Source organism: Hordeum vulgare, chromosome 6H (assembly GCF_904849725.1).
Source record: "Hordeum vulgare subsp. vulgare chromosome 6H, MorexV3_pseudomolecules_assembly, whole genome shotgun sequence".
Lineage (NCBI taxonomy): Eukaryota > Viridiplantae > Streptophyta > Magnoliopsida > Poales > Poaceae > Hordeum > Hordeum vulgare.
Window position 1 is genome coordinate 154030998 of NC_058523.1, and position 23227 is coordinate 154054224.

The 23227-nt window shown below is 46.1% G+C and overlaps 1 protein-coding gene across 1 annotated transcript; it reads right to left on the reverse strand.

Annotated features, from left to right (window-relative positions):
- Positions 1–3269: 3269 nt before the first annotated feature.
- On the reverse strand, positions 3270–6092 carry LOC123403079 (mitotic spindle checkpoint protein BUBR1). The gene is made up of 11 exons (XM_045097052.1): positions 5805–6092; positions 5615–5674; positions 5323–5467; positions 5086–5243; positions 4589–4667; positions 4442–4508; positions 4299–4356; positions 4046–4208; positions 3791–3876; positions 3615–3698; positions 3270–3512 (listed from the first exon to the last, which is right to left on the reverse strand). The coding sequence occupies exons 1-11, from the start codon at positions 6020–6022 to the stop codon at positions 3452–3454; spliced, it is 1179 nt and encodes a 392-aa protein (XP_044952987.1). The 5' UTR covers positions 6023–6092; the 3' UTR covers positions 3270–3451.
- Between the last annotated feature and the right edge of the window lie 17135 nt (positions 6093–23227).

Below are 23227 nucleotides of genomic sequence, written 5' to 3' on the forward strand. Positions count from 1 at the left end.
GTGGTTTAAACGAAATAGACATGTCTGAAAGGGTAGGTATATGACACGAGCTGCCGTCATCCTGTAATTCTTTTGTGTTATGGCTAAGTAGCTAACTGCTCTGGAAAGCGAAGGTTGGATATATACACACTTGGAGATCACTGTCCATGACTCTAAGTTCACCGACTTGTTGAAAACTACCGCCCAACGAGCCATCAACACTCAAGTTATTGACCAAGAAAATGACATTTCGATGGCATAGAACATTAACTATTCTGGTAGGAGTTTCACAGTTTTTTTTCCCTTCACTTATACGAATGTGACAAGAATCAGTTCCAGGCATGCCTTTCTTACATCTGTTCATTTGCTTTTAGGCGTAAAAAAGAACATTTGTCCACGTTTGAAATAAGCAGGGGTAGCATTACAAGAAAGTGGCAGCAGGTAGCAAAAGTGAGACATGCAAAGTCAACTCGTGCACCCACCACAAGAAGGGGTAACTACAAACAAACTACCATCTACGAGCTGAAAGTCGTATGGTGGTCATCATCCTGCACAGGCTGCTGCAGGTAGGACCTCTTGATGAACTCCAAGCAGTCAGCAATGGCCTGGTCCGCATGGAACGAAGCCGAGCTCTCCGTCCCCCGCAGCGCCGCCGGCTGTCCCGCTGATCCCGGCGTGGTCCGCCTCCTGATCCCAGGGCAGCACCTGAGCTCCTCCATGCATCGGACGACCAGGCCGGCGAGCCGGAACAGCCGCACCCGCAGCCGGAGCAGCGACCCCAGCCGGACGTGCCGCAGCCGGCGGCCTCGCCGGCCCTGCCTCGCCTGATGGACCATTTGCGCCTGGTGTATGTATTTGGCACTGCTTGGCCTGAACGGAGCTTGTGTTGTGTATGTATGCGCGGTGTGTTATATAGGCGTGGCGCCGGCGCACCGGTAAGAGCATCTCTATTAAAACCCTCAAACCTTTAAAAATAACCGTTTTTTTACAATTTTCGTCGACAAAACGACGTAGACTAAAACCCTTAAACCCGTAAAAAAAATTAAAGGTCTAACCCGCAAACCCCTTCCCAGCCTGTAGAACTGAGGGTTGGGAGGGAAAACTCCCCCCAACCCGCACTCCACTTCCCACATCTCGCGGGAGCGAAAACCGCCCCGCCTCCCAGCTCCTCCCGCGTCCTCCCGCTGCCATGGAGCCCCCGGCCGCCGCGCCAGCCGCCCCGCCCGCCCCGGCCGCCGTGCCCGCTGCCCCCGCGCCAGCCGCCCCGCCCGCCCCGGCCGCCGCGCCGCTGCGCCCGCGCCCGCCCCCGCCCCCACACCCGCCCCGGCCACCGTGGCCGACGTGGTGGCGGCGACCCACGTCGGGGCCAAGCGGCGGCGGGCCTCGCACCGCCTCCTCCCGCCCCGGCCGCTACCGCGCTCGCCCCCCGCGAAGAAGAGCCGGTCGAAGGTCTCCTCGCGTGGGCCACGAGGGGCATCCTCGAAGGTCGCTGACGCATCCTCGAAGCGGAAGAAGGTCGCGGCGCGGAAGAAGCCCGCGGCCCCGACCGTCGCCGTCGCCGAACCTCCTCCCGCCGCGCACGAGGTGTTCGAGGAAATGGCAACCCCAACCTCGTTCATGGACCTCCTTCAAGACGCGGAGGTGGACCTCGGGGCTCCGCCTCTAGAACCCTTTGGTGAGGAGGTTGAGGAAGATGAGGAGGATGAAGGGGATGACGAGGAGGAGGTGGCCGAGATAGGGGAGGAGGCATTCACCGAGGAGGTTGAGGAAGAAGGACATGGATGAAGAACAATTGCAATGGTGGAAGGACTACAAGGAGGACATCGCAGAGAGGAAGAGGATATTCCGTGGTGCGTCCTCTACTCTTCGAGGTGACACTTCGATAAGTGGTGGTGGCGATGGCGGTGTGGATGACTCCAATGGAGGTGCTTGATGGACGTGCAAGTGGTCTAGGAAATGGCGCCAAGTGCAACTTTTTGGTGATGGTGCCGATGAGAGGGGGAAGATGATGATTGTGTTATGTAAAAACTATTAAACCATGCATCAATGATCTTTATTTCCGTGTTTGTTTGAAGGTTTATTATGTTTGTCTTGTGAAAATTATGCAATGCCAAATGACAGTTTTAAGGGTTGGGGTTGGGGCAAAGACTAGAACCCTCAAACCCAACCCTTATAGGTTTGAGGGTTCTAGTCTTTGCCCCTGTTTTTCAACCCTTAAAAGTGTCAAAAATGGGCAATTCTTAACCCTTAAAACTGGTTTTACATTTAAGGGTTCGAGGGTTCTACAGTAAGCGCCGAGCGTTTGCCCGTCGTTTTCTTGTCGTTTTTTAAAGCTTATGGATGAAAAATGGCGCCGGTCAGGTGATATACAGTAAGTAAGACATTGTGTGACGCAAGGATGCGGCCAGCCCGCTGTTTTTAAATACGTTATCGCCTGCATAAACTAAAACTACTCTCTGCCTGGAAAATTTCTCTTGGCTCCATCCTCTTTCGGAGGAATGCTCTCTCATCATGTCATGCTGTGCGCCCTTGATCCTGTCGTGTACTAGGCAGGCTGCTGCTGCTGCTGATGCGTTGTAAAATGCGCTGCTAACTGAATCGGAACGAAATCCGTGTGCCCCTCCACGGTTTCGTTCATGCTTGTTAGTTAGTTCAGCGAGATGGAGATTACAATAATAACGATAAGAGCAAAACCACACGCACGCACACACATTATTCAAAATCTTGGGCTTGTGAGTTTTGACACGCCTGATCTGTCCCGTCCCGTCCTGGGCGCATCAAGATCCTTCGGGAAACAAGGCCCAAATGGCAACAATGATCGGCTTCGGCTTCGTCGCCTTCTTCTGTACCCTGTGGCGGGGCTTGACAGGACCCGATGAAGTTTGCAGCAATGGAGTGGAGATCCATGGAAGAAAATCATGTTTTTTTTTTCGTTCCAAAATAAATGTCTCAAGCTTAGTACAAGACATGGGAGCTGTTGAGAATGGGGGCTTGCCATGACTAAAATACTTGATCCAATGTGTCATGTACCCACTTGCATCAAGTCACGTTTTGTTTGTGATGGCACTTGCGTATTATTTGGAGAATCTAATGCCGTTAGTGTTCTTTCTTTGCTAGGAAATAATCAGGCTGTCTCCACATCAATTTGACATCTCTGGATGTTCAGACAAAATAAAGAGATAGGTGCCACTAGAAGCTGGCAATATTAAATTACTTTGTGAACCCCTCTATGTCATATAGACATCCAAACAAAACAAAATCAGTGTACTCTTGTGATCAAGCCTCAACAATTCATGCAACACTGAAAATTTATTCAATCCTCACCTCGATGGGGATTAACCAATCAAACTAGTACATGGATCACAACAATCAAGCCTACATGCTTGGTGCATCTATAAGCTTTAGAGTCTAAAGCTTATTTGTCATAAAGGCACAGATTCAAACAACAAGTCATCCAAAAAAAAACTTTTACTTATCTAAGGCTGCTCAGCGGGAAGTTGCGCAGTGGGTTCTCCTTAAGCAATTCTGTTTCCCTGTACAAAGAAGAAAACAGCATGGTCACACATTGACAAAGAAAACATTTGCTTGTTGCTTATTGCGTGGAAACAAAAGGTGCAGCAGTGAACTATTCTTACTTCTTAAGGTTTTTGCTTGTTGCTTGCCTAAGCTTCAGAACAGATGGTTTTGGACTCTTGGGCACTTGAGGCGGGGCTGGTTCCCTAAGATGATCAAAAAGGAATTTAGAAACACTTTTTATGTTTGTATAGTGACTCACTGAAATCTGATAACTTAAGGATGTCGTATAACATACTCGGCACATTCGTCATCTATGAAGACCTCAATGGAGCTGACACGAGCTGGCGGAACTGCTGGCCGTGCTGCTACCTTCGGTGGAATCTGATCAATGAAATGTCATCATCAGTTTGTGAACGGAAGAGGTCATGACAGTCTCTTTTCCATTAAATTTACTGAACGGATAGTAGTCTGTCCTTCAGAAAAGTATCACTATCACAAATAGTAATCTGAATCTGCTCTTTGAAGAATTCTAGTGGCTCTACAAAAATACCTTGTGGGAAGTCCATCTGGCAGGCATCATGTTATTTTCTTTGTTTCTATCTGCTTGTGTTCCAAGGGTGTTCCAGGTCTTGTCTTTGCTCCTAGCTCTCTCAAGACCCTGACTTGGTAATGGGTTCTCTTTGTAAATTGAAATTTGCGTATTAAAATCGAATCTGAGAATTTGCCAATACAATCAGTGTTAGTCAAGAAACCCTCCTGGTTTGGCTAGATAGCTTGTCTGATTACATGCTAATGGTACTAACCTTTGCAGCGTTACCCTAGGCTTTGCCAACAGGTGTGAATTCTCTGCATGCTGACCTCCTGCCACATCGAAGTCAAGATTAGTTTACACCCAGCCAGTCACTTGAAGTTGATGTTTAATGACAGAATAACACAACACGCTTACTGGTGTCACCACGGTTCAAGTCACTACCGAATTTGCGTATTGGCTGATTGTCACTTGCCGTATCATCCTGTTACAAGAGATAATAAACAATTCAGTGAAGAGTGGTGATCAGAAAAAAAAGAGGTCGCAATAATACAAATAGAGCACCTCGTGTCCCTTCTTTTTGGTTGATCTCCGAAGAAATGCCCTGTATGTAGTTTCCAACTTCTCCACAGGCTTTGCTTTCCTGATGGAAAAAGAATGAACAACCCAAGGATAAAATTTCACCAGCGCAGTCAATTATATACACAATTGCATAGTTAGTGGAAGAGAGATGAGGTAATAATAAGTCAAGTACTATGTAGGTAAAGTGTGTAATGGTGCATACGATCTGGACCTGAAGAACAGTAAAATACAGGACTCCGAGAAATTCAGGATAGATCACTTGCAGACTTGAAACTGATACGTAACAAACATCTACATCGACACTCTCAGACTATCAAATTAGCAATTGATATTTTTAGACGAAATTAGCAATTGGTCTTATAGCAGACTAATACATCCTGCAAGACATATTTTTACGGGTGCTTGAATCTACAAAGTAATCCCAAATCCAAGAACCTTCGAAACATAGAAGTGCCGGTGTCTCATAAGAAGAATCTCACCTAGCTATTCCAAGAACAAAGATCTCGTCAGCTTTCTTAAGCTTGTTCTTCGACTCCATTAGCAACGCATAGCGAATGTAGAAAACAGCATGGCCCTCACCAATCTGGTTGGACTCTAGGAACCTGAATATCACCTCAGCGTCCGAACAGTTCCCAGCCTGGAAACCAAACTGCAGGTCAAATATACACGCTTCGGAATTACAAAATAGATCAAGCCGAATTCAGTCAGCAACTCACGTATTCTAACCACACTTTGAGGTACCGGAGGTCGTCCTTGTACCGCTCGTCATGCCAGAAGGCACGCACACACTGCTCGTAGATGACGACCAGCCCTGAGAACTCCCCGCCGGCCGGGAACGACTCCTGAACCCATTTGATGCAGCTGCACACAGGCAAAGCGGAGTAGAAGAGCTATGAGCACCGGGCTTGTAGGAATCGATGCAAGGAGCAACCATTGCACTCCAAGTTCTAGCTAGAGCTTCCAAGAGACCCTGTGCAGAAAGGGGAGGATGGATCAAGTAGAACTTACTCTACCCACGGCTGGAGCGGATCTTCCCCTTGGTACTCATCGATTGCTTCGATCATCCTCCTGGATCAGTCAATTCATCAAACACCGTACAAGCAATATTATCAGACACTTGTCCAAGAAACCCCGACCAGAAAGGGAAAAAAATATACATCCAAGAACCACGAAAGCCCGTGCTGAGAAAGATCCGTACCTGCGTTCGGCGAGGAGGGCGGCACGCTGGGCGGGGTCGGCGTGCGCCTTGAGGGCCTGGTTGAGGAGGCCGACGTTCCGCCCGCGTTTCAGCGGCCGCACGTTCTCCTTGAAGGTCTCCCACTCGCCGCACACGGCCACCGGCGCCATATCGAGCCCTCCCCCCAGCAGCGCCAGAGTCTCCGCGTCGAGCGCCGCTAGGTCTCCCGCCGCCGCCATGTGTGCCGCTCCTAAGCCTACCGTTGGGCGAGGGATAGGATTCAAACTCGTCGATTAGACCGTTGCGTTCAGGAGCGGACGATGCTCAGGGTTGGGTTATATACAATGGGTGGGCTCTTGTCAGTTTTGGGCTTGAAAGTGCACGGGCCCAGATCTACGGCCCACCTGATGTATGATATGTTTTTCTTCATGCAGCCGAAAACGGAAAATGCTATCTGACGCTGCAGGCGCTGGTTAACGTGCATTTTGTAAAAACATTTTCTTTTATACTGAAAAAACAGTTGTGACGGTGATTCGAACCGAATCACAACCTCAATTTGTTACAACGGTGATTCTAAACCAAAGACATGGGTGTCCAGTATAAGAACATCTCCAACAGCCGCGCTACGCGCCGCGTTCAAAAATGCGTTTGCCGCGCACGTTTCGGCTGGTTTAGCGCGAGGATAGACGCTGGCTCTAACAGCCGCGCTATAATGCAGCGCGCGTACAACATTTTTTAATAAATAGATTGCATTAAAATAAAAAGGATACAAAGTTATTTTACATAGATTGCAACTAGATAGCTCTAGATAGTTCGAAAACATAAAACTAATCCCAGTCGCTCCAATCATCTGCACCATCATCATTGTCGTTGGTGTCGTCAGAGGTTGACAGCCAGATGTCCAACCAACGCTCATCTTCTTCAGTGAAGAAGGACCTCCCGACTGCATTGACGATGTCGGCCTGCACACTCGCCAATGCCTTCCGCCGACGCCTGTCCAACCGCTCCTCGCGGCGCCGGCGCGTGTCCTCCTCGCGGCGCCTTGCCCAATATTCCTGCTCGTAGGCGACGTCCTCCGGGTGGCGCCGGCGCCACTCCGCCATGACCCGCTCGTCCTCCTGGGCGACGACGAGGCGGCGCTGCAGCGCAGTGTGCTCCGCACAGTCTTGTGCGGAGTTTAGACGAGACGGCGGGGCGACGTCTAACGCCTGCTGGAGCGTGTGGACGTCCTGAAAGTTCATTTGGCGGCGCGGCCTGTCTAGGCGCCACGTCGCCGCGTCGAACGCGCGGGCGGCCTCGTGCGCCGTGTCGTAGGTTCCGAGGCTAAGCCGGAGATCGCCGGAGCGTATCTCGGCGTAGAACCCGCCGTTGGGGCGCTGGCGGACGCCGCGGTAGCCCGACGCAGAACGACGGCGCGGCGGCATGGTGGCGCGTCGGGGGCGGCGCGCTGGGGCGGCGGCGGCGCGAGAGGCAGAGGCAGAGAGAGAGAGAGAGAGCGGAGCGGTGTCGCAGGGAGCGGCAGCGCGCTGCGCTTTTATAGGCGCGCGGGACGCGGCGCCGCAAAAATGACGCGCGAGCTGCCGCCTTTTCGCGCGGCTGTTGGAGATGCTCTAAAATAGATGTTTACCGCGCGCGCTAAAATGGATGTTTATCGCGCGCGCCTTTTTGCGCGGCTGTTGGAGATGCTCTAAGACTGGATTACCACTCGACCACCTCAATTTGTTGTGATTACTTAGATATCTTTTCTATTTTGTTCCTTCTTATCTTTTTTATTCTTTACATTTTTTTTTCATATTTCATTTTTCTCTGTTTCTTTTTCTTTTTTCTCCGCCTCTCTTTTTTCTAATTCGAGAACTTTTTTCTTCAAACAGAGAACTTTTGTTCCTTTTTTCAATTCGATGAACTTTCTAACATGGATGAACTTTTTTTTGAATTTAATGTTTTCTTTTCATTTTTATGAACTTTTCTTAAATATGATGAACTTTTTTCAGTAGCGTTGAACTGTTTTCAATCCATGAACTGTTTTTCAAATTCAATGAACTTTCTTAAAATCTGATTAACTTTTTTGAATTTAATGAAGTTTTTCTGAAACTTGCTGAACTATTTTTTTCAAACTCGATGAACTTTTTTAAAATTAGATGAACATTTTTTAAAATTTGATGAACTTTTTTCAGATCCGATGAACTTTTTTCAAATTTCAACGAACTTTTCATAATTGCACGGACTTTTTTTAAATTTGGTGAACTTTTTAGAACTTCTTGATTTTTTCTTGAAAATCCAGAAACTTTTTGAACTCACAATTTTTTTGTTATTTGCGATTTTTTCATTTATTCATATTTAATGAACAGTTGACTCGAGCGAGCTCACGAGCGTTCGACCCGGAGTGAACAACCAGCGATCGATGGAGCGAACCCACCAGCGATCGATCAAGCGCTCCTATATGGGCCGGCCCACGGGGTGATGGTCTGTGGGCGCGAGCTAGGGGAACTAGCGCGTGCAACACCAATTAGGAGCTCCCACCGAAAACACTGTTGTACATAACAGTTGTATGTGTTAATGTTTTTCTTTGACAAAAACTGATAAATGATCATTTTAATTATTTTATCGTGAATGTTGAAAATCCGCATCACCGTAACATATTTTTCAAGAGGGGGTCGGGATGGTAGTCAAAGCTCAGTGTTGATAATCAATTTTTTTGACCGGTAAAATAATAGGAGAGGCTCCTACTGCATATGTATTAAAGATTCAATGATAGTACATATTTGCAACACCACCTATGGGGTGTGAAAGTTTCAGGAGATTAAAGAAAAGCAGGAGGGTTGCAACTAATTAATGGTTCTAACAAGAGTAGTAATAAACTGGCGAAATCAATCTTGAATTTTGTTTCCACACATGGGTCATCGAGGGATGGACGTGAAAATAATGGTAGTTGCGTTCTTTCTAGAGGCTCCAAGCAACCACCTAAGCAAATGTTCACGAACATGGGAGTGGATCTCTTCATTTTAGCGTGATTGACGAGTTGTAATCTATCGCCATGGTGGGATCAGTCGATGTTCGCTAGCTGCCAACACCTTGTGCTAAAGTGTAGAGGAAACAATGTGTTCCGCTGTTTCTTCAATGTGTGAGCCACAAAGGAGGCAGTCAAGGCATTCACCTATGTTGTAATGGTGCCTTTTAAGCATGTTTCGCGTGTTAAGTCTATCTGATAAGAGTAGTCAATGCCTTAATTTATGGTATGCTCCTGGATTTGCACAACCACTTGTAAGCATCATGAGCTTGAACACCTGTGAAGTAGAAGGCATACTATGCGCTGGTCCAAATATTTGTGCCCCCCATATGTATGTCCAGATGTTATGCGACTAGACAGAAATATTTGTGTCGAGGACCTTTGTTTGTATTTGTTTCACCTCATAATGTACTTGTATTGATAATGGCATATGAAAAACTTCAGTTATGTCGGTGGTAAGGAGGAAATAACGAAACCAATCATCCTTGGTGGTGTATGATAATGCTCTAGGGAATGCCTCAGAGAGGATGTTTTGGTTCCATCAATATTTCCAAAATAAAGTCGAAGTGCCACATTGAATTTTACATTGATAGTCCCTCGAAAGATGGGGTTGAGCTGCAGTAGGTCATGCCACCATAAGGAACCACAAGGTTCAGAGGCGTGTAGGATTGAGCCATTGTAGTATGTGTCCCAAACTAGTTGGGCCCAAGTAAAAGTGCGTTATATCGACTAGAGGGGGGGTGAATATGCGATTTTTATGAATTCATCGCTGAGGAATTGGCTGGTGAGGAAATTTCTTAGTCACGAATAGCTTGCAGCGGAATAAGTACTCAAGCGTAAGCGTAACACAACGAAAGCATAGTCGTCATGAAGAAATGAAACAGATGCTTATTGCGAGTAGCGTGATCAGGATACGCAGGTGCAGAACAAGTGAAGTGAACAATTTGAGATGAGGAAATTGTGGAAGTCTTTAGTCAAATTCTTCAAATGGTAATAATCAATTTCATCAACACATAAATTAGGAAATAGAAGGGTTAAGGAATTAGAACCAGGTACTCAATGAAGACACTGATTTGTTGTCCCAGTTCCAACTGTTGTGACAGTCTTACGTATGGTTTGGAGTGGCTTGGTATTTAAACCAAAGGACACACACTACTAGGACACTAAGTCCTTATCGTATTCTCCTTAATCTAAGGACACCAGTCCTCGCCCAACACTCGTGGTAAGTCTTCACGACAAACTTCCAAACCCTCACAAACTCGGTCACCCATAAATCCACAATTTACTGCTGGATGCTCTAGACCAGTGACACCTAACTGTTTGGAAGATGCACAGTCTTCAAAGGTAACAAGCGTCGGTTCCACACAGGAACGACCTCTTGAGTGATGCTCAATCAATTTGGGTTTTTGGGTTTTGGTTTGGGTGCTTCGGGTTTTTCCTCCGTGATGATTTTCTCCCAAAGTCTTAGAGGAATGGGTTGCTCTCAAATGACAAGTGTCAAGTTCTCTTGCAGAGCAGCCAACCAGCTAGTGGTTATGGGGGCGGCTATTTATAGCATGGGAGCAATCCCGACATGATTTGACATAAATGCCCCAATGATATGACCGTTATGTGGATAAAGTTTGGGTACAACTGGCGCGCGATGATACGTCTCCAACGTATCGATAATTTATGAAGTATCCATGCCATGTTTGCCTTTGTTTACAACACTTTTATATGGTTTCGATGCACTTTATATGATTTATTTAAAACTAACCCGGACATACACTGTTTTCACGAGAACTACCGTGGTGTTGCTTTTTGTGCAGAAATAAAAGTTCTCGAAATTGGACGAAACTTTTTGACGATTTTTTGGAAGAAAAGAGATATATTGGAGCAAAGAACCAACAGAGGCCCCCCTGGTGCCCACTAGGAACCAGGGGCATCAGCCCCCTCGCTCGTTGTGGTATCTAGTGGGCCACTCGTGGCCCATCTTGGTGTGATTCGAGAACCCAAAAATCCTATAAATGTATAAACCTCCAGAAATAACCGTAGATAAGAAGTTTCGCCGCTGCAAGCCTCTATAGCCACAAAATCCAATCGGGAGCCCATTCCGGCACCCTGGCGGAGGGTGAGATCGTCTCCGGTGGCCATCTTCATCATCCCAACGGAGGCCATGATGAGGAGTGAGTAGTCCACCCTCAGGGATGAGGGTTTGTACGAGTATCTATGTGTTTAATCTATCTTTCTCTCTCTCGTGTTCTTGAGATGTCATGATCTTGTTATATCACGGGCCTTGTTAATATAGTTAGATCATATGGTGTTTGTCCCATGGTATTGTTGTGATGAATTGAGTCTTTAAGACCTTGTTATGTTGGCTTGAATATTCACGTTTGAGAGCACATGATATATGTCTTGCACGCGGATGTTGGGGAATGTTGCCTCGGAAACACAAAATTTCCTACGAACACATAAGACCTATCCATGGCGATAACCATCTACTAGAGGATAGATCAGATCCACATACCCTTGTAGATCACTAAGCGAGAAGCATTAAGAAATGTGGTTGACGTAGTCGAACGTCTTCGCGAACCAACGCAAGCCTTCCCGCGATCCAATCACGATCCAGTGCCGAACGGACGACGACTCCGCGTTCAGCACACGTGCAACTCGATGACGATATCTGCCTTCTTGATCCAGCAAGATAGACGAAGAAGTAGCTAAACTCCCCGACAACACGATAGCGTGACGGTGATGATGGTGGAGCTAATCCGACAGGGCTTCTCCGTGCACTATCGGAATAACCTATGGGGTGTCGCAAAGTAGTGGAGGGAGAGGGGCTGCGTCGTGGCTTGAGGTGTGGCTAGACTCTCTACCCTCTACTATATATAGGAGGAGGGAGGGGTGGCACCCTAGGGAAAACCCCTAGGGCTTGGCCGGCACACCAAGGAGGAGGAGGACTCCTAGTCCAATTCGGATTGGTGGAGGTGGACTCTCCTTCTTGGTGGACTCCTTCCCCCTTTGCACTTCGGCGGAATAGGCCCACTTAGGCTGGCCGCCCAGCCTACCAGAGGCTGGTGTGCCACCCTTACTCCTATTTGGTCCCCCTCCAGGTGGGTGGCCCCTCCCGGTGGAACCCCGAAACTCATTTGTCACTCCCGGTACTTTACCGGTAATGTCCAAAATCTTTCTAGAAGCCAAATACACCCTTCATATGTATCAATTTTCATCTACGGACCATTCCGGAACTCCTCGTGACATCCGGGATCTCATCCGGGACTCCGACAACATTCATTTACCAACATACATAATTCAATTATATCGAAACATCACCGAACCTTAAGTGTGCAGACCCGGCGGGTTCGAGAACTATGTAGACATGACCGAGACACTCTCCGGTCAATAATCAATAGCGGGACCTGGATGTCCATATTGGCTCCTACATATTCTACAAAGACCTTTATAAGGCGAACCTCTATGTCAAGGATTCAGTTAATCCCGTATAACATTCCCTTTGTCCTTCGGTATGTTACTTGCGTGAGATTCGATCGTCGATATCTCTATACCTATTTGAATCTCGTTACCGGCAAGTCTCTTTACTCGTTCCATAATACAAAATCCCGTGGCTAACTCTTTAGTCACATTGCTTACAAGGCTTGTTGTGATGTTGTATTACGGAGTGGGCCCCGAGATACCTCTGTGTGATACGGAGTGACAAATCCTAGTCTTGATCCATGCTAACTCAACACACACCTTCAGAGATACCTATAAAGCACCTTTATAGTCACCCAGGTACGTTGCGACGTTTGATACACACAAGGTATTCTTCTGGTGTCAGTGAGTTACATGATCTCATGGTCATAGGAACATATACTGGACATGCAGAAAATAGTAGCAATAACACAACATGATCACATGCTACGTTCATAGTTTGGGTTTTGTCCATCACATCATTCTCCTAATGATGTGATCCCGTTACCAAGTGACAACCCTTGTCTATGGATAGGAAACCTTAACCATCTTTGATCAACGAGCTAGTCAACTAGAGCCTTATTAGGGACAATGTGTTGTCTATGTATCCACACATGTATCTGAGTTTCCATTCGATACAATTCTAGCATGGATAATAAACGATTATCTTGAACAAGGAAATATAATAACAACTATTTTATTATTGCCTCTAGGGCATATTTCCAATAGTCTCCCACTTGCACTAGAGTCAATAATCTAGATCACATCACTATGTGATTTACAATATAACGAATCTAACACCCATATAGTTCTGGTGTTGATCATGTTTTGCTCGTGGAAGAGGCTTAGTCAACGGGTGTGCAACATTCAGATCCATGTGCACTTTGCAAATATTTATGTCCTCCTCTTTGATGTAATCTTTGATGTAATCGTAGAAAGGGGCGGGAGGGCGGGGAAAAACAAAGACAACTTGGACTAGATGAGATGAACTCCGGAATAAAATGAGAGAATGATCTTGCAAAAATTGGAGAGGATTGAATTCACTGAAGAGAAGCACACCGGTTAAATGGAATTGATACGATGACTCCGGTTAACAAGAATTGACAAGACAACTGATTAAGCAAAAGGATTAGCATTCACATAAAAATATGAGAACACCTCTTGGAAAGGTATGAAATCACCACTTGACATCGAAGCAACACAAATTACCATATTCAACAAAACAAAGGATGAGGCTTATGAAACAAGCCAGAACAAACTCATGAGAAAGATTTCGTCCGATATTTTCGTGGACAGGATCACACGGGCTCGATTTTACAGTAGCCATCAAGTGCAAGGTAGTGCACCCGACATACGAAGCGTCCCCGAGTCGTAGCAAGCTACAAGGACTCTTTAAGACACAACGTGTACCGCTGTAAGTCGACCGTGAACAAACGAATCCACTAGATGTCGAACCCCAACCTAACATCATGCATTTGTTGGAAGATTGTCCTATAAGCAACTACTAGAATTCCCACCTATGAATTCCCGAAATATCTGGTCATGCAATCTGGTACACAGATACAAGGAGTATTTCACACAACTCCTAAACTAACCTGTCACCTGTATCACATCCGTCAACACACAACCAGAATCTCGGACCTTCATCTACAACAGACCCTCGTGATCACAACGATACAAAGTATGGCAGTACTTCCGAACAATCTGCACTAGTACTGGGGACATCGGGGTTATCTCGCCACTACTAGTATTGAAGCAATTACGAACATCCTTCGTCCTGAGATACTAAGAAATCTGAATGATAACGATGTGCTCAAGAATCCCCTGGAGCTCAACTCCCCGGAAGAAAATCAAGTCAGACACGAGGCACCAAGACAGAACTCCTTCACATCGGCATCATATAGATCACAAGAATATCCGCGTGATCCTAAAATTTTTTTGAGTGAGAAGAGGAGTAGAATTAAATTATTACGTCAAGATCCCTAACCAGAGCATAGAAGAGGAGAAAAAATAATCCTACTCTCCGATATATAACTAGACTCAAAGTAGTTTTCACTAGACTCGACTCGGCCAAGTTCGATCAATCAAGGGGGCTCCTAGGTCGGTCCTTGCTCTGATACCAACTTGTCACGCCCAAGATGCGACCCTATCCTCAATCTGGCACGAAGGCCTCGTCAGGGATAGAAGCGCATCTCGTCGTGTCGCAAGAATGGATATCGTTACAAGTACATGTACTGAAAAGAAGAGATATATATAGAGTTGTCTTACACTCGCCACAAGTTACATCAGAGTCACATCAGTACATTACATAATCATCAAGAGTAAGAGCAGGGTCCGACTACGGATGAAAACAAACGAGAAAAATAAGAACGACGTCCATCCTTGCTATCCCAGGCTGCCGGCCTGGAACCCATCCTAGATCGATGAAGAAGAAGAAGAAGAAGCAACTCCAAATGAACAATCAACGCGCTCGCGTCAAGTAACCTTTACCTGTACCTGCAACTGGTGTTGTAGTAATCTGTGAGCCACAGGGGACTCAGCAATCTCATTTTCAAAGGTATCAAGACTAGCAAAGCTTAATGGGTGAGGCATGGTTAAGTGGTGAGGTTGCAACAACGGCTAAGCATATATTTGGTGGCTAAACTTACGAGTACAGGAATAAGAGGGGGGAAGATCTACGCATATCAGTCGTGGCTACTGACGATCAAATGAATGATCCTGAACACCTACCTACGTCAGGCATAACCCCACTGTGTCCTCGGTCGGAGAAGGAACTTACGAAAGAGACAGTCATGGTTACGCACACAGTTGGCATATTTTAATTAAGTTAACTTCAAGTTATCTAGAACCAGTGTTAAACAAAGCTTCCACGTTGCCACATAACCGCGGGCACGGCTTTCCGAAAGATTTAACCCTGCAGGGGTGCTCCAACTAGTCCATCACAAATTACCACAAGTCGCATAGAAATCCTCAATCACGAAGCTCGCGATCTCGTCGGATTCCCTAGTGGAAAACCTCAACTCTGAGATTACCCAAAGCATCACCGGAATCCCGATGCACAAGATATCTCGTCAAAGGTAAAACTAATCCAGCAAGGCCGCCCGACGTGTCGACGATCCCGATAGGAGTCGCGTACCTCGTTCTCAGGACACGACGGATAAGCGACGTGTACAAGTGCCAAACCTCGAGTTTCCTCGCGGTGGCCCCGCACAGTGCTCTGTTTCGACCAACACTCATGAGGAGCACTGGCCCGGGGGTTGATTAAATTATCCTCGGGGCCCGGGAAGTCCCTATGCAATTTTGTTAGGTGATTAGGCAAATGTAGTACCAATGTTGGGCCTTGCCAGACCATCCTTAATCTAAAACGAATTATCAAGGGGGTCCCCATAACAACCCCGATCGTGTTAGGAGCGCTCATTTATGGAACATAACACCGGTAGCCGGAAACTAAGGGGGGCAAAGGTGGAACAAAACACCAGGCTAGAAAGGCCGAGCCTTCCACCTTTTACCAAGTATATAGGTGCATTAAATTAAATAGCATTAATATGGTGATATAACAAGGAACCCATGCTTTCACATGGAAGCAACTACACCTGCAACTAGCAACGCTATCAACAGGATTAAGCAAGCAGTATCATAGCCAAACAGTGGTTTGCTAGGTCGAACAGGTTGAAGGTAATCATGGCATTGTTGAGAGGCTGATATTTAACAGGTGGTAGGCAACGAGACATAAACGATAGAAGCGATAAACTAGCATGGCAATGATAGTAATGGTATCTGGGGAAATGGTCATCTTGCCTGAGATCCCACTTGGAAGAAGAATGCCTCCGTGAAGCAGACGAGCCAACGTAGTCGAACGGGTCCTCACATCCGACACGCTTGCGGAACTCTATCGAGACGGGGAAACCGGAAACAAGCATCAACACACGATATTCACCACACTATGCACAACACATATGATGCATGAGCAGCTGAATACATGCAAGTCACGGCATGACCAATCACACAATCAAACTCTACACATTAAGTGAAGTTCAATATGCAACGAGTTGCATATTGACGATACTCCACGTCTATTTATTTAGTTCTATCCCGATTAGGTACACGGCAATGTTAAATGTGATTAAACATGCAAGACGTGAAGCGGAAATTAATCTACCTACCTAGGCATTTTAAATGAGGTCGGAAATGACATATAGCACCTCCGAAACGACCTCACATGTTAATTTACAATTCTGTCCAGATCTGAATTAACACCTTTAATTAGTTGTTAAACAGCAAAACAAATAGGTTCACGTGATTCTATGCGTCAAGGCAAGCAATCTACACGTAGAGAACATCTCCAACGGAGCTACGGATCAAAAGATACAAGCACCGCAAGATATGATGGCATGAATGCAATATGCGTGCAACGGCGGTCACGAGCACTTCTACACATACAAACAGCAAGAGAAAATGAAACTACACGAGATTCTAAGCAACTTTCATGTAGGACACGATCAAATCGGAGCTACGGTTCAAAAACTACGAGCAAAACAAGAACTCACTACAATCTGCCAAAATCAGCCACATAGCATTTTCTACGCCCCACAACTACGGCTACACAACTCCGATATGCCCAAGCAAGGCATGGCACGGAAGAGGGCAAGAAGCACTACTACAAACAACTAACAACAACTAGCATGGCAGCAAGGATCACTAGAGAAAGAAGTCACAAAATGGCATCTCACACACTATTTCAGACTTAGTGAAAATTACGCCTCATGAAAGTGCAGTTTTCGATCTGAAGCAATATTGACAGCAGCAAAATCCTAAGCTACAGGACTCCAAATGGCATGAAACTTTACAGCATGCTAGAGAAACACAAGGGGTACAACTAACTCCACTGGACCAACCTCAAAAGAGCTACAGATCACAAGATGCAGGCAAGACAAGACAACAACAAAATAATAACAGATTCCAGACTTAGAAATATTTCAGCTCCTCTAAAACAGCACTATTTCTAGCAACTTGAGAGCAAGCAAAACACACCTAAACATGCATTTCTATTGCAACCAAAAATATACCAGGGGCTAAACAAAACATCCAAGATCAACTCTCTAGTTGACAACTCCGTCAAACGACGCACGGAATAAATCCTACGAAATAACCAAAAGAGCATCACGGGAAAATATCGCGCGAACTGACTTCCTAAAAAGCTAAAACTAATTGCACAGGAAAATCCAATGGATTTTTCTACCCCGGAAACATATAAGATATGTCGGGTTTGCAACACAAAATAAAGCCACACTAAAATGCGAGATAATAACCTATACACGGGAAAATAAACTACCGGCAAATCCCTACACGCAAAAATACAAATGACTGCTCTAAAAATTCACGGAAAAATAGTTCCAAAAACGTAGGCATTTTATCTAAGGCATACGAGCAATCCGGTCTTGCGCGAAAAGTTATTATGGGCATTATCCTATTGGAACAGCACGCTAATCTATGCATTCGACACGTCAAACAACGCCAAATAATTATACAAGTTTTATAAACGGATTCTACGCGCAAAACTACATGAAAACCATACCTAATTCATCGCGATCCGACTAACGGTTAAAAAGATACAGACGTTTTAAAATACGTCTATTTTTCTGGAATTTATATTAATTCCAAAAATTCCTAAAAGAAATTAAACTACCGGGCCTACTGGGGTGTAAAATAACTAACAACTCACCTAGGCGTAAAATAGAGAAGCTGGGGGGGGGCTGGTCACCTTGGGTCGGGCTGGCCGGGGGAAGGAGGCTGAGGTGCTCACTTCTGGGCCGAGGGCGAAGTGGGCCTCTAGAGGCGGTGCAGTTAGGAGGCTGGGAGGAGCTGGCGCGCCTGGGCCGGGGCGATTGCTGGGCCTTGGATCGAGACTGGCCCATGTGGGAGTCCACGAGGACTTCGCCCCCATCCTCGTGCCCGAGTGCAGGGAGGCGGCGGCGCGACGCCGCGGCAGATCCTAGCGAAGGCCATGGATGGGGGGCGGCAGCGAGGTGCTGAGGAGACAGATCTGACCAAGGGGATCCCATTCCCAACGCCGAAATGGAGGATGGGAGCATCGACCGGGAGCTTGCACGAGCTTGGGACGGCCATGGGGAGCTGTTGGAGGTGAGGGAGACGCACTAAGGACAGAGGCTATGGCCTCGGAAGCTGGGCGCCGGGCGCGGCCTGGTGGTGAAGCTCGCCGGCAGGTGGTGGCGCGTCGGCGAGGCACGACGGGGTCGGCGGGGCAGCTCGGGAGCGGCCGGTGGCTGGGGCAGCTGGGTCGCCGGGCAGGGCGCTCGAAGGAGGAGATCGGGGCTCGGGCATGGGGATCGGGGTTGCGCCCAGATGGGCTTCGTGCGGGCCTGACTCGGGCTCGGGCGGGCCCGACGGCTGGAGGTGGGAGGAGAGAGCAGGTGGGAGTGGCTAGGGTTTGGTGGGCGCGGAAAACGAGGTAGATGGCTAGGGTTTGCTGTCTAAATGCCCGGGGAGGTCTATTTATAGACAAGGCGGGGGGGGGGGGGGGCTAGGTTAACCGGAATTTCGTTTCGGATCCAACCGTGCGGTCGTATTCGGACGATTCCGAACGCGGGTATGGGTACGCGGCCGTGTAGAGGGGATATCCGGAGACGAAAGAGAGAACGGGCGGTGCGGCAACGATTTTTAAATCACCGACAGACGTCCGACGAATAACCGAAGACGGTGCCGCTACGGTCGACCGTTCGGGTACGAGACGAACTCCGATCGCGACGAAATTCGACAGGCGGTTTGGCTATATCTAATCATGACCGCATGCCAAGTTTCACCCCGATCAGAGAAAGTTTTACGCACATTTTAAAACAAGGTCTCGACGATGCCACGGGCGCGTGCGTGTGCGGTCGGGCTCAGAACGGACAACGACGAGAACCGACAACTAACAACGGATGCAAGTTTTGAAAACTGGCGGCAACGGAGATGCCGATGCAATGCCGATGATGCGCATGATGCGATGATGATGCGAAAAATAAAAATAGACACACAACGAAAACAGAAAGAAGGGGAAATCTTCTGGGGCGTCGGCATCGGGCTGTCACACTTGGCTAGAGCAATGGCACCAGTGTTGTCACAGAACAGAGTCATTGGATCGAGTGCACTGGGCACAACTCGAAGATCTGTCATGAACTGCTTCACCGAGACACCTTCTTTAGCCGCCTCCGAGGCAGCTATGTACTCTGCTTCGCATGTAGAAACAGCTACCATGCTTTGCTTGGAACTGCACCAGCTTACCGCACCCCCATTTAGAATAAATACGTATCCGGTTTGTGCCTTAGAGTTATCCGGATAAGTGTCAAAGCTTGCATCGACATAACCCTTTACGACGAGCTCTTTGTCACCTCCATAAACGAGAAACATTCCCTTAGTCCTTTTTAGGTACTTCAGAACATTCTTGACTATTTTCCAGTGCTCCATTCCTGGATTACTTTGAAACCTTCCCGCCATACTTATGGCAAGGCTCACATCAGGTCTTGTGCACAACATTGCATACATGATAGAGCCTATGGCTGAAGCATAGGGGACGACACTCATCTTTTCTCTATCTTTTGCAGTTATTAGGCATTGAGTTTTACTCAACTTCATACCTTGTAGCAAACGCAAGAACCCTTTCTTGGAATGTTCCATTTTGAACTTCTTCAAAACTTTGTCAAGGTATCTGCTCTATGAAAGCCCTATCAAGCGTCTTGATCTATCTCTATAGATCTTGAAACCTAATATGTAAGCAGCTTCTCATAGGTCCTTCACTGAAAAACTTCTATTCAAATAATCCTTTATGCTTCCCAAAAGGTCTATATTGTTTCCAATCAGCAATATGTCATCCACATATAATATTAGAAACACTATAGAGCTCCCACTCACTTTCTTGTAAATACAAGCTTCTCCTTAAACTTGTATAAACCCAAATGCTTTGATCACCTCATCAAAGCACTGATTCCAACTCAGAGATGCTTGCACGAGTCCATAAATGGATCGCTGGAGTTTGCATACTTTGTCAGCATTCTCTGGATTGACAAAACCTTCCGGTTGCATCATATACAACTCTTCCTTAAGGAAACCGTTAAGGAACGCTGTTTTTACATCCATGTGCCAAATTTCACAATCAAAAAATGCAGCTATTGCTAACATGATTCTGACGGACTTAAGCATCGCTATGGGTGAGAAAGTCTCATCGTAGTCAACTCCTTGAACTTGCGAAAAACCCTTTGCCACAAGTCGAGCTTTATAGACGGTGACATTACCGTTTGCGTCCGTCTTCTTCTTAAAGATCCATTTATTCTGAATAGCCTTTCACCCTTCAGGTAATACTTTCAATGTCCATACTTTGTTTTCATACATCGATCCTATCTCGGACTTCATGGCCTCTAACCATTTGTTGGAATCCGGACCCACCACTGCTTCGCCATAGCTCATAGGTTCATCGTTGTCTAACAACATGATTGATAAGAGAGGGTTGCCGTACCACTCAGGAGAAGTACGTGCCCTTGTCAACCTACGAGGTTCGATAGCAACTTGATCTGAAGCTATATGATCATCATCAACAGCTTCCTCTTCAGATGACACACGCGCCACATAAACTCTTTCTGTGCCGCGCCACTTGCTGGTTGAAGTAAAGGTTCTACAACCTCATCAAGTTCTATCTTCCTCCCACTCAATTCCTTTGAGAGAAATTCTTTCTCAATAAAAGCTTCGTTTTTAGCGACAAACACTTTGCCTTCGGATCTAAGATAGAAGGTGTACCCAACTATCTCTTTTGGGTATCCTATGAAGACTTACTTTTCCGCTTTGGGTTCTAGCTTTTCACGCTGAAGCTTTTTGACATAAGCAGCACATCCCCAAACTTTAAGAAACGACAACTTTGGCTTCTTGCCAAACCACAACTCATATGACGTCGTCTCGACGAATTTTTATGGTGCCCTATTTAAAGTGAATGCAGTTGTCTCTAATGCATAACCCCAAATTCATAACGACAAATCGGTAAGAGACATCATAGAACACACCATATCTAATAAAGTACGATTACGAAGTTCGGACACACCATTACGCTATGATGTTCCAGGCGGAGTCAACTGTGAAACAATTCCACATTGTCTTAAGTGAGTGCCAAACTCATAACTCAGATATTCTCCTCCTCGATCAGATTGTAGGAATTTGATCTTCTTGTTACGATGATTTTCAACTTCACACTAAAATTGCTTGAACTTTTCAAACATTTCATACTTGTGTTTCATCAAGTAAATATAACCATATCTACTCAAATCATTTGTGAAGTTGAGAAAATAATGATAACCACTGCGCACCTCTATGCTCATTGGTCCGCACACATGAGTATGTATGATCTCCAACAAGTCAATTGCACGCTACATTGTTCCGGAGAACGGAGTCTTAGTCATCCTGCCCATGAGGCATGGTTCACATGTGTGATGTGATTCAAAATCAAGTGACTCCAAAAGTCCATCAGCATGGAGTTTCTTCATGTGTTTTATACCAATATGACCTAAGCGAAAGTGCCACAAGAAAGTGGCACTATCATTATCAACTCTACATCTTTTGGCTTCAATGTTATGGATATGTGTGTCATTACTATCGAGATTCAACATGAACAAAGCCCTCACACTGGGTGCATGACCATACAAGATATTACTCATATAAATAGAACAACCTTTATTCTTTGATTTAAATGAGTAACCATCTTGCAATAAACAAGATCCAGATATAATGTTCATGCTTAACACAAACACAAAATAACAATTATTTAGGTTTATCACTAATCCCAATGGTAATTGAAGTGAGAGCGTGCCGACGGTGATCCCATCAACATTGGAAGCATTTCCCAAGCGCATCGTCACTTTGTCCTTCGCCAACCTTCATCTATTCTGTAATTCCTTCTTTGTGTTGCAAATGTGAGCAACCGAACCGGTAGCAAATACCCAGGCACTACAACGAGAGTTGGTGAGGTACACATCAATAACATGTATATCAAATATACCTTGTTTGGCGTTGGCCACCTTCTTATAGGCCAGGTACTTGGGGCAGTTCTGCTTCCAGTGACCAATCCCCTTCCAATGATAGCACTCATTTTCCGGCTTGGGTCCATCCTTGGGTTTCTTCGTGGGAGGGGCAACTGCTTTGCCACTCTTCTTGGAGTTACCCTTCTCGCCCTTGCCGTTTTCTTGAAACTCGTAGTTTTATTGACCATAAACACTTGATGTTCTTTCTATTTCTGACTCAGCGACTGTCAACATCGCAAACAGCTCGACGACTGATTTATTCATCCCTTGAATGTTCTAGTTCAACACAAAGCTTTTATAGATAGGTGGCAGTGACTCAAGAACTCTGTCAATGATTGCCTCTGGCGGGAGAACAATTCCCAACTCAGCTAGAAAGTTAGAGTACCTAGACATTTTGAGCACATGTTCACTGACACACCCGTTCTCTCCATTTTGCAAGCATAGAACTTATCGGAGGTTTCATAGCTCTCGATCCGGGCATTCTTCTCAAAGATAAACTTCAATTCCTGGAACATCTCATATGCTCCAGGACATTCGAAACGTCTTTGATGTCCTGGTTCTAAGCCATACAAAATCGCACAATGAATTATTGAGTAGTCATCCACACACGACTGCGAGAGTTCATAATGTCTTCAGCCGCCGGGAAGAGGGGTGCATTACCTAGCGGTGTATCAAGGACATAGTTCTTTTGGGAAACTGGGAGGATAAGCCTCAGATTACGGGCCCAGTCAACAAAGTTACTTCCATCACCTTTCAGCTTAGCTTTCTCTAGGAACGCATTAAAACTCAAGGGTGCTATTGCGCGAGCCATTGATCTACAACATAAAATTTGCAAAGATTACTTAGACTATGTTCAAGATAAATGAGTTTAGTTAATCATATTATTAATAAACTCCCACTCAAATTGATATCCCTCTAGTCATTTGAGT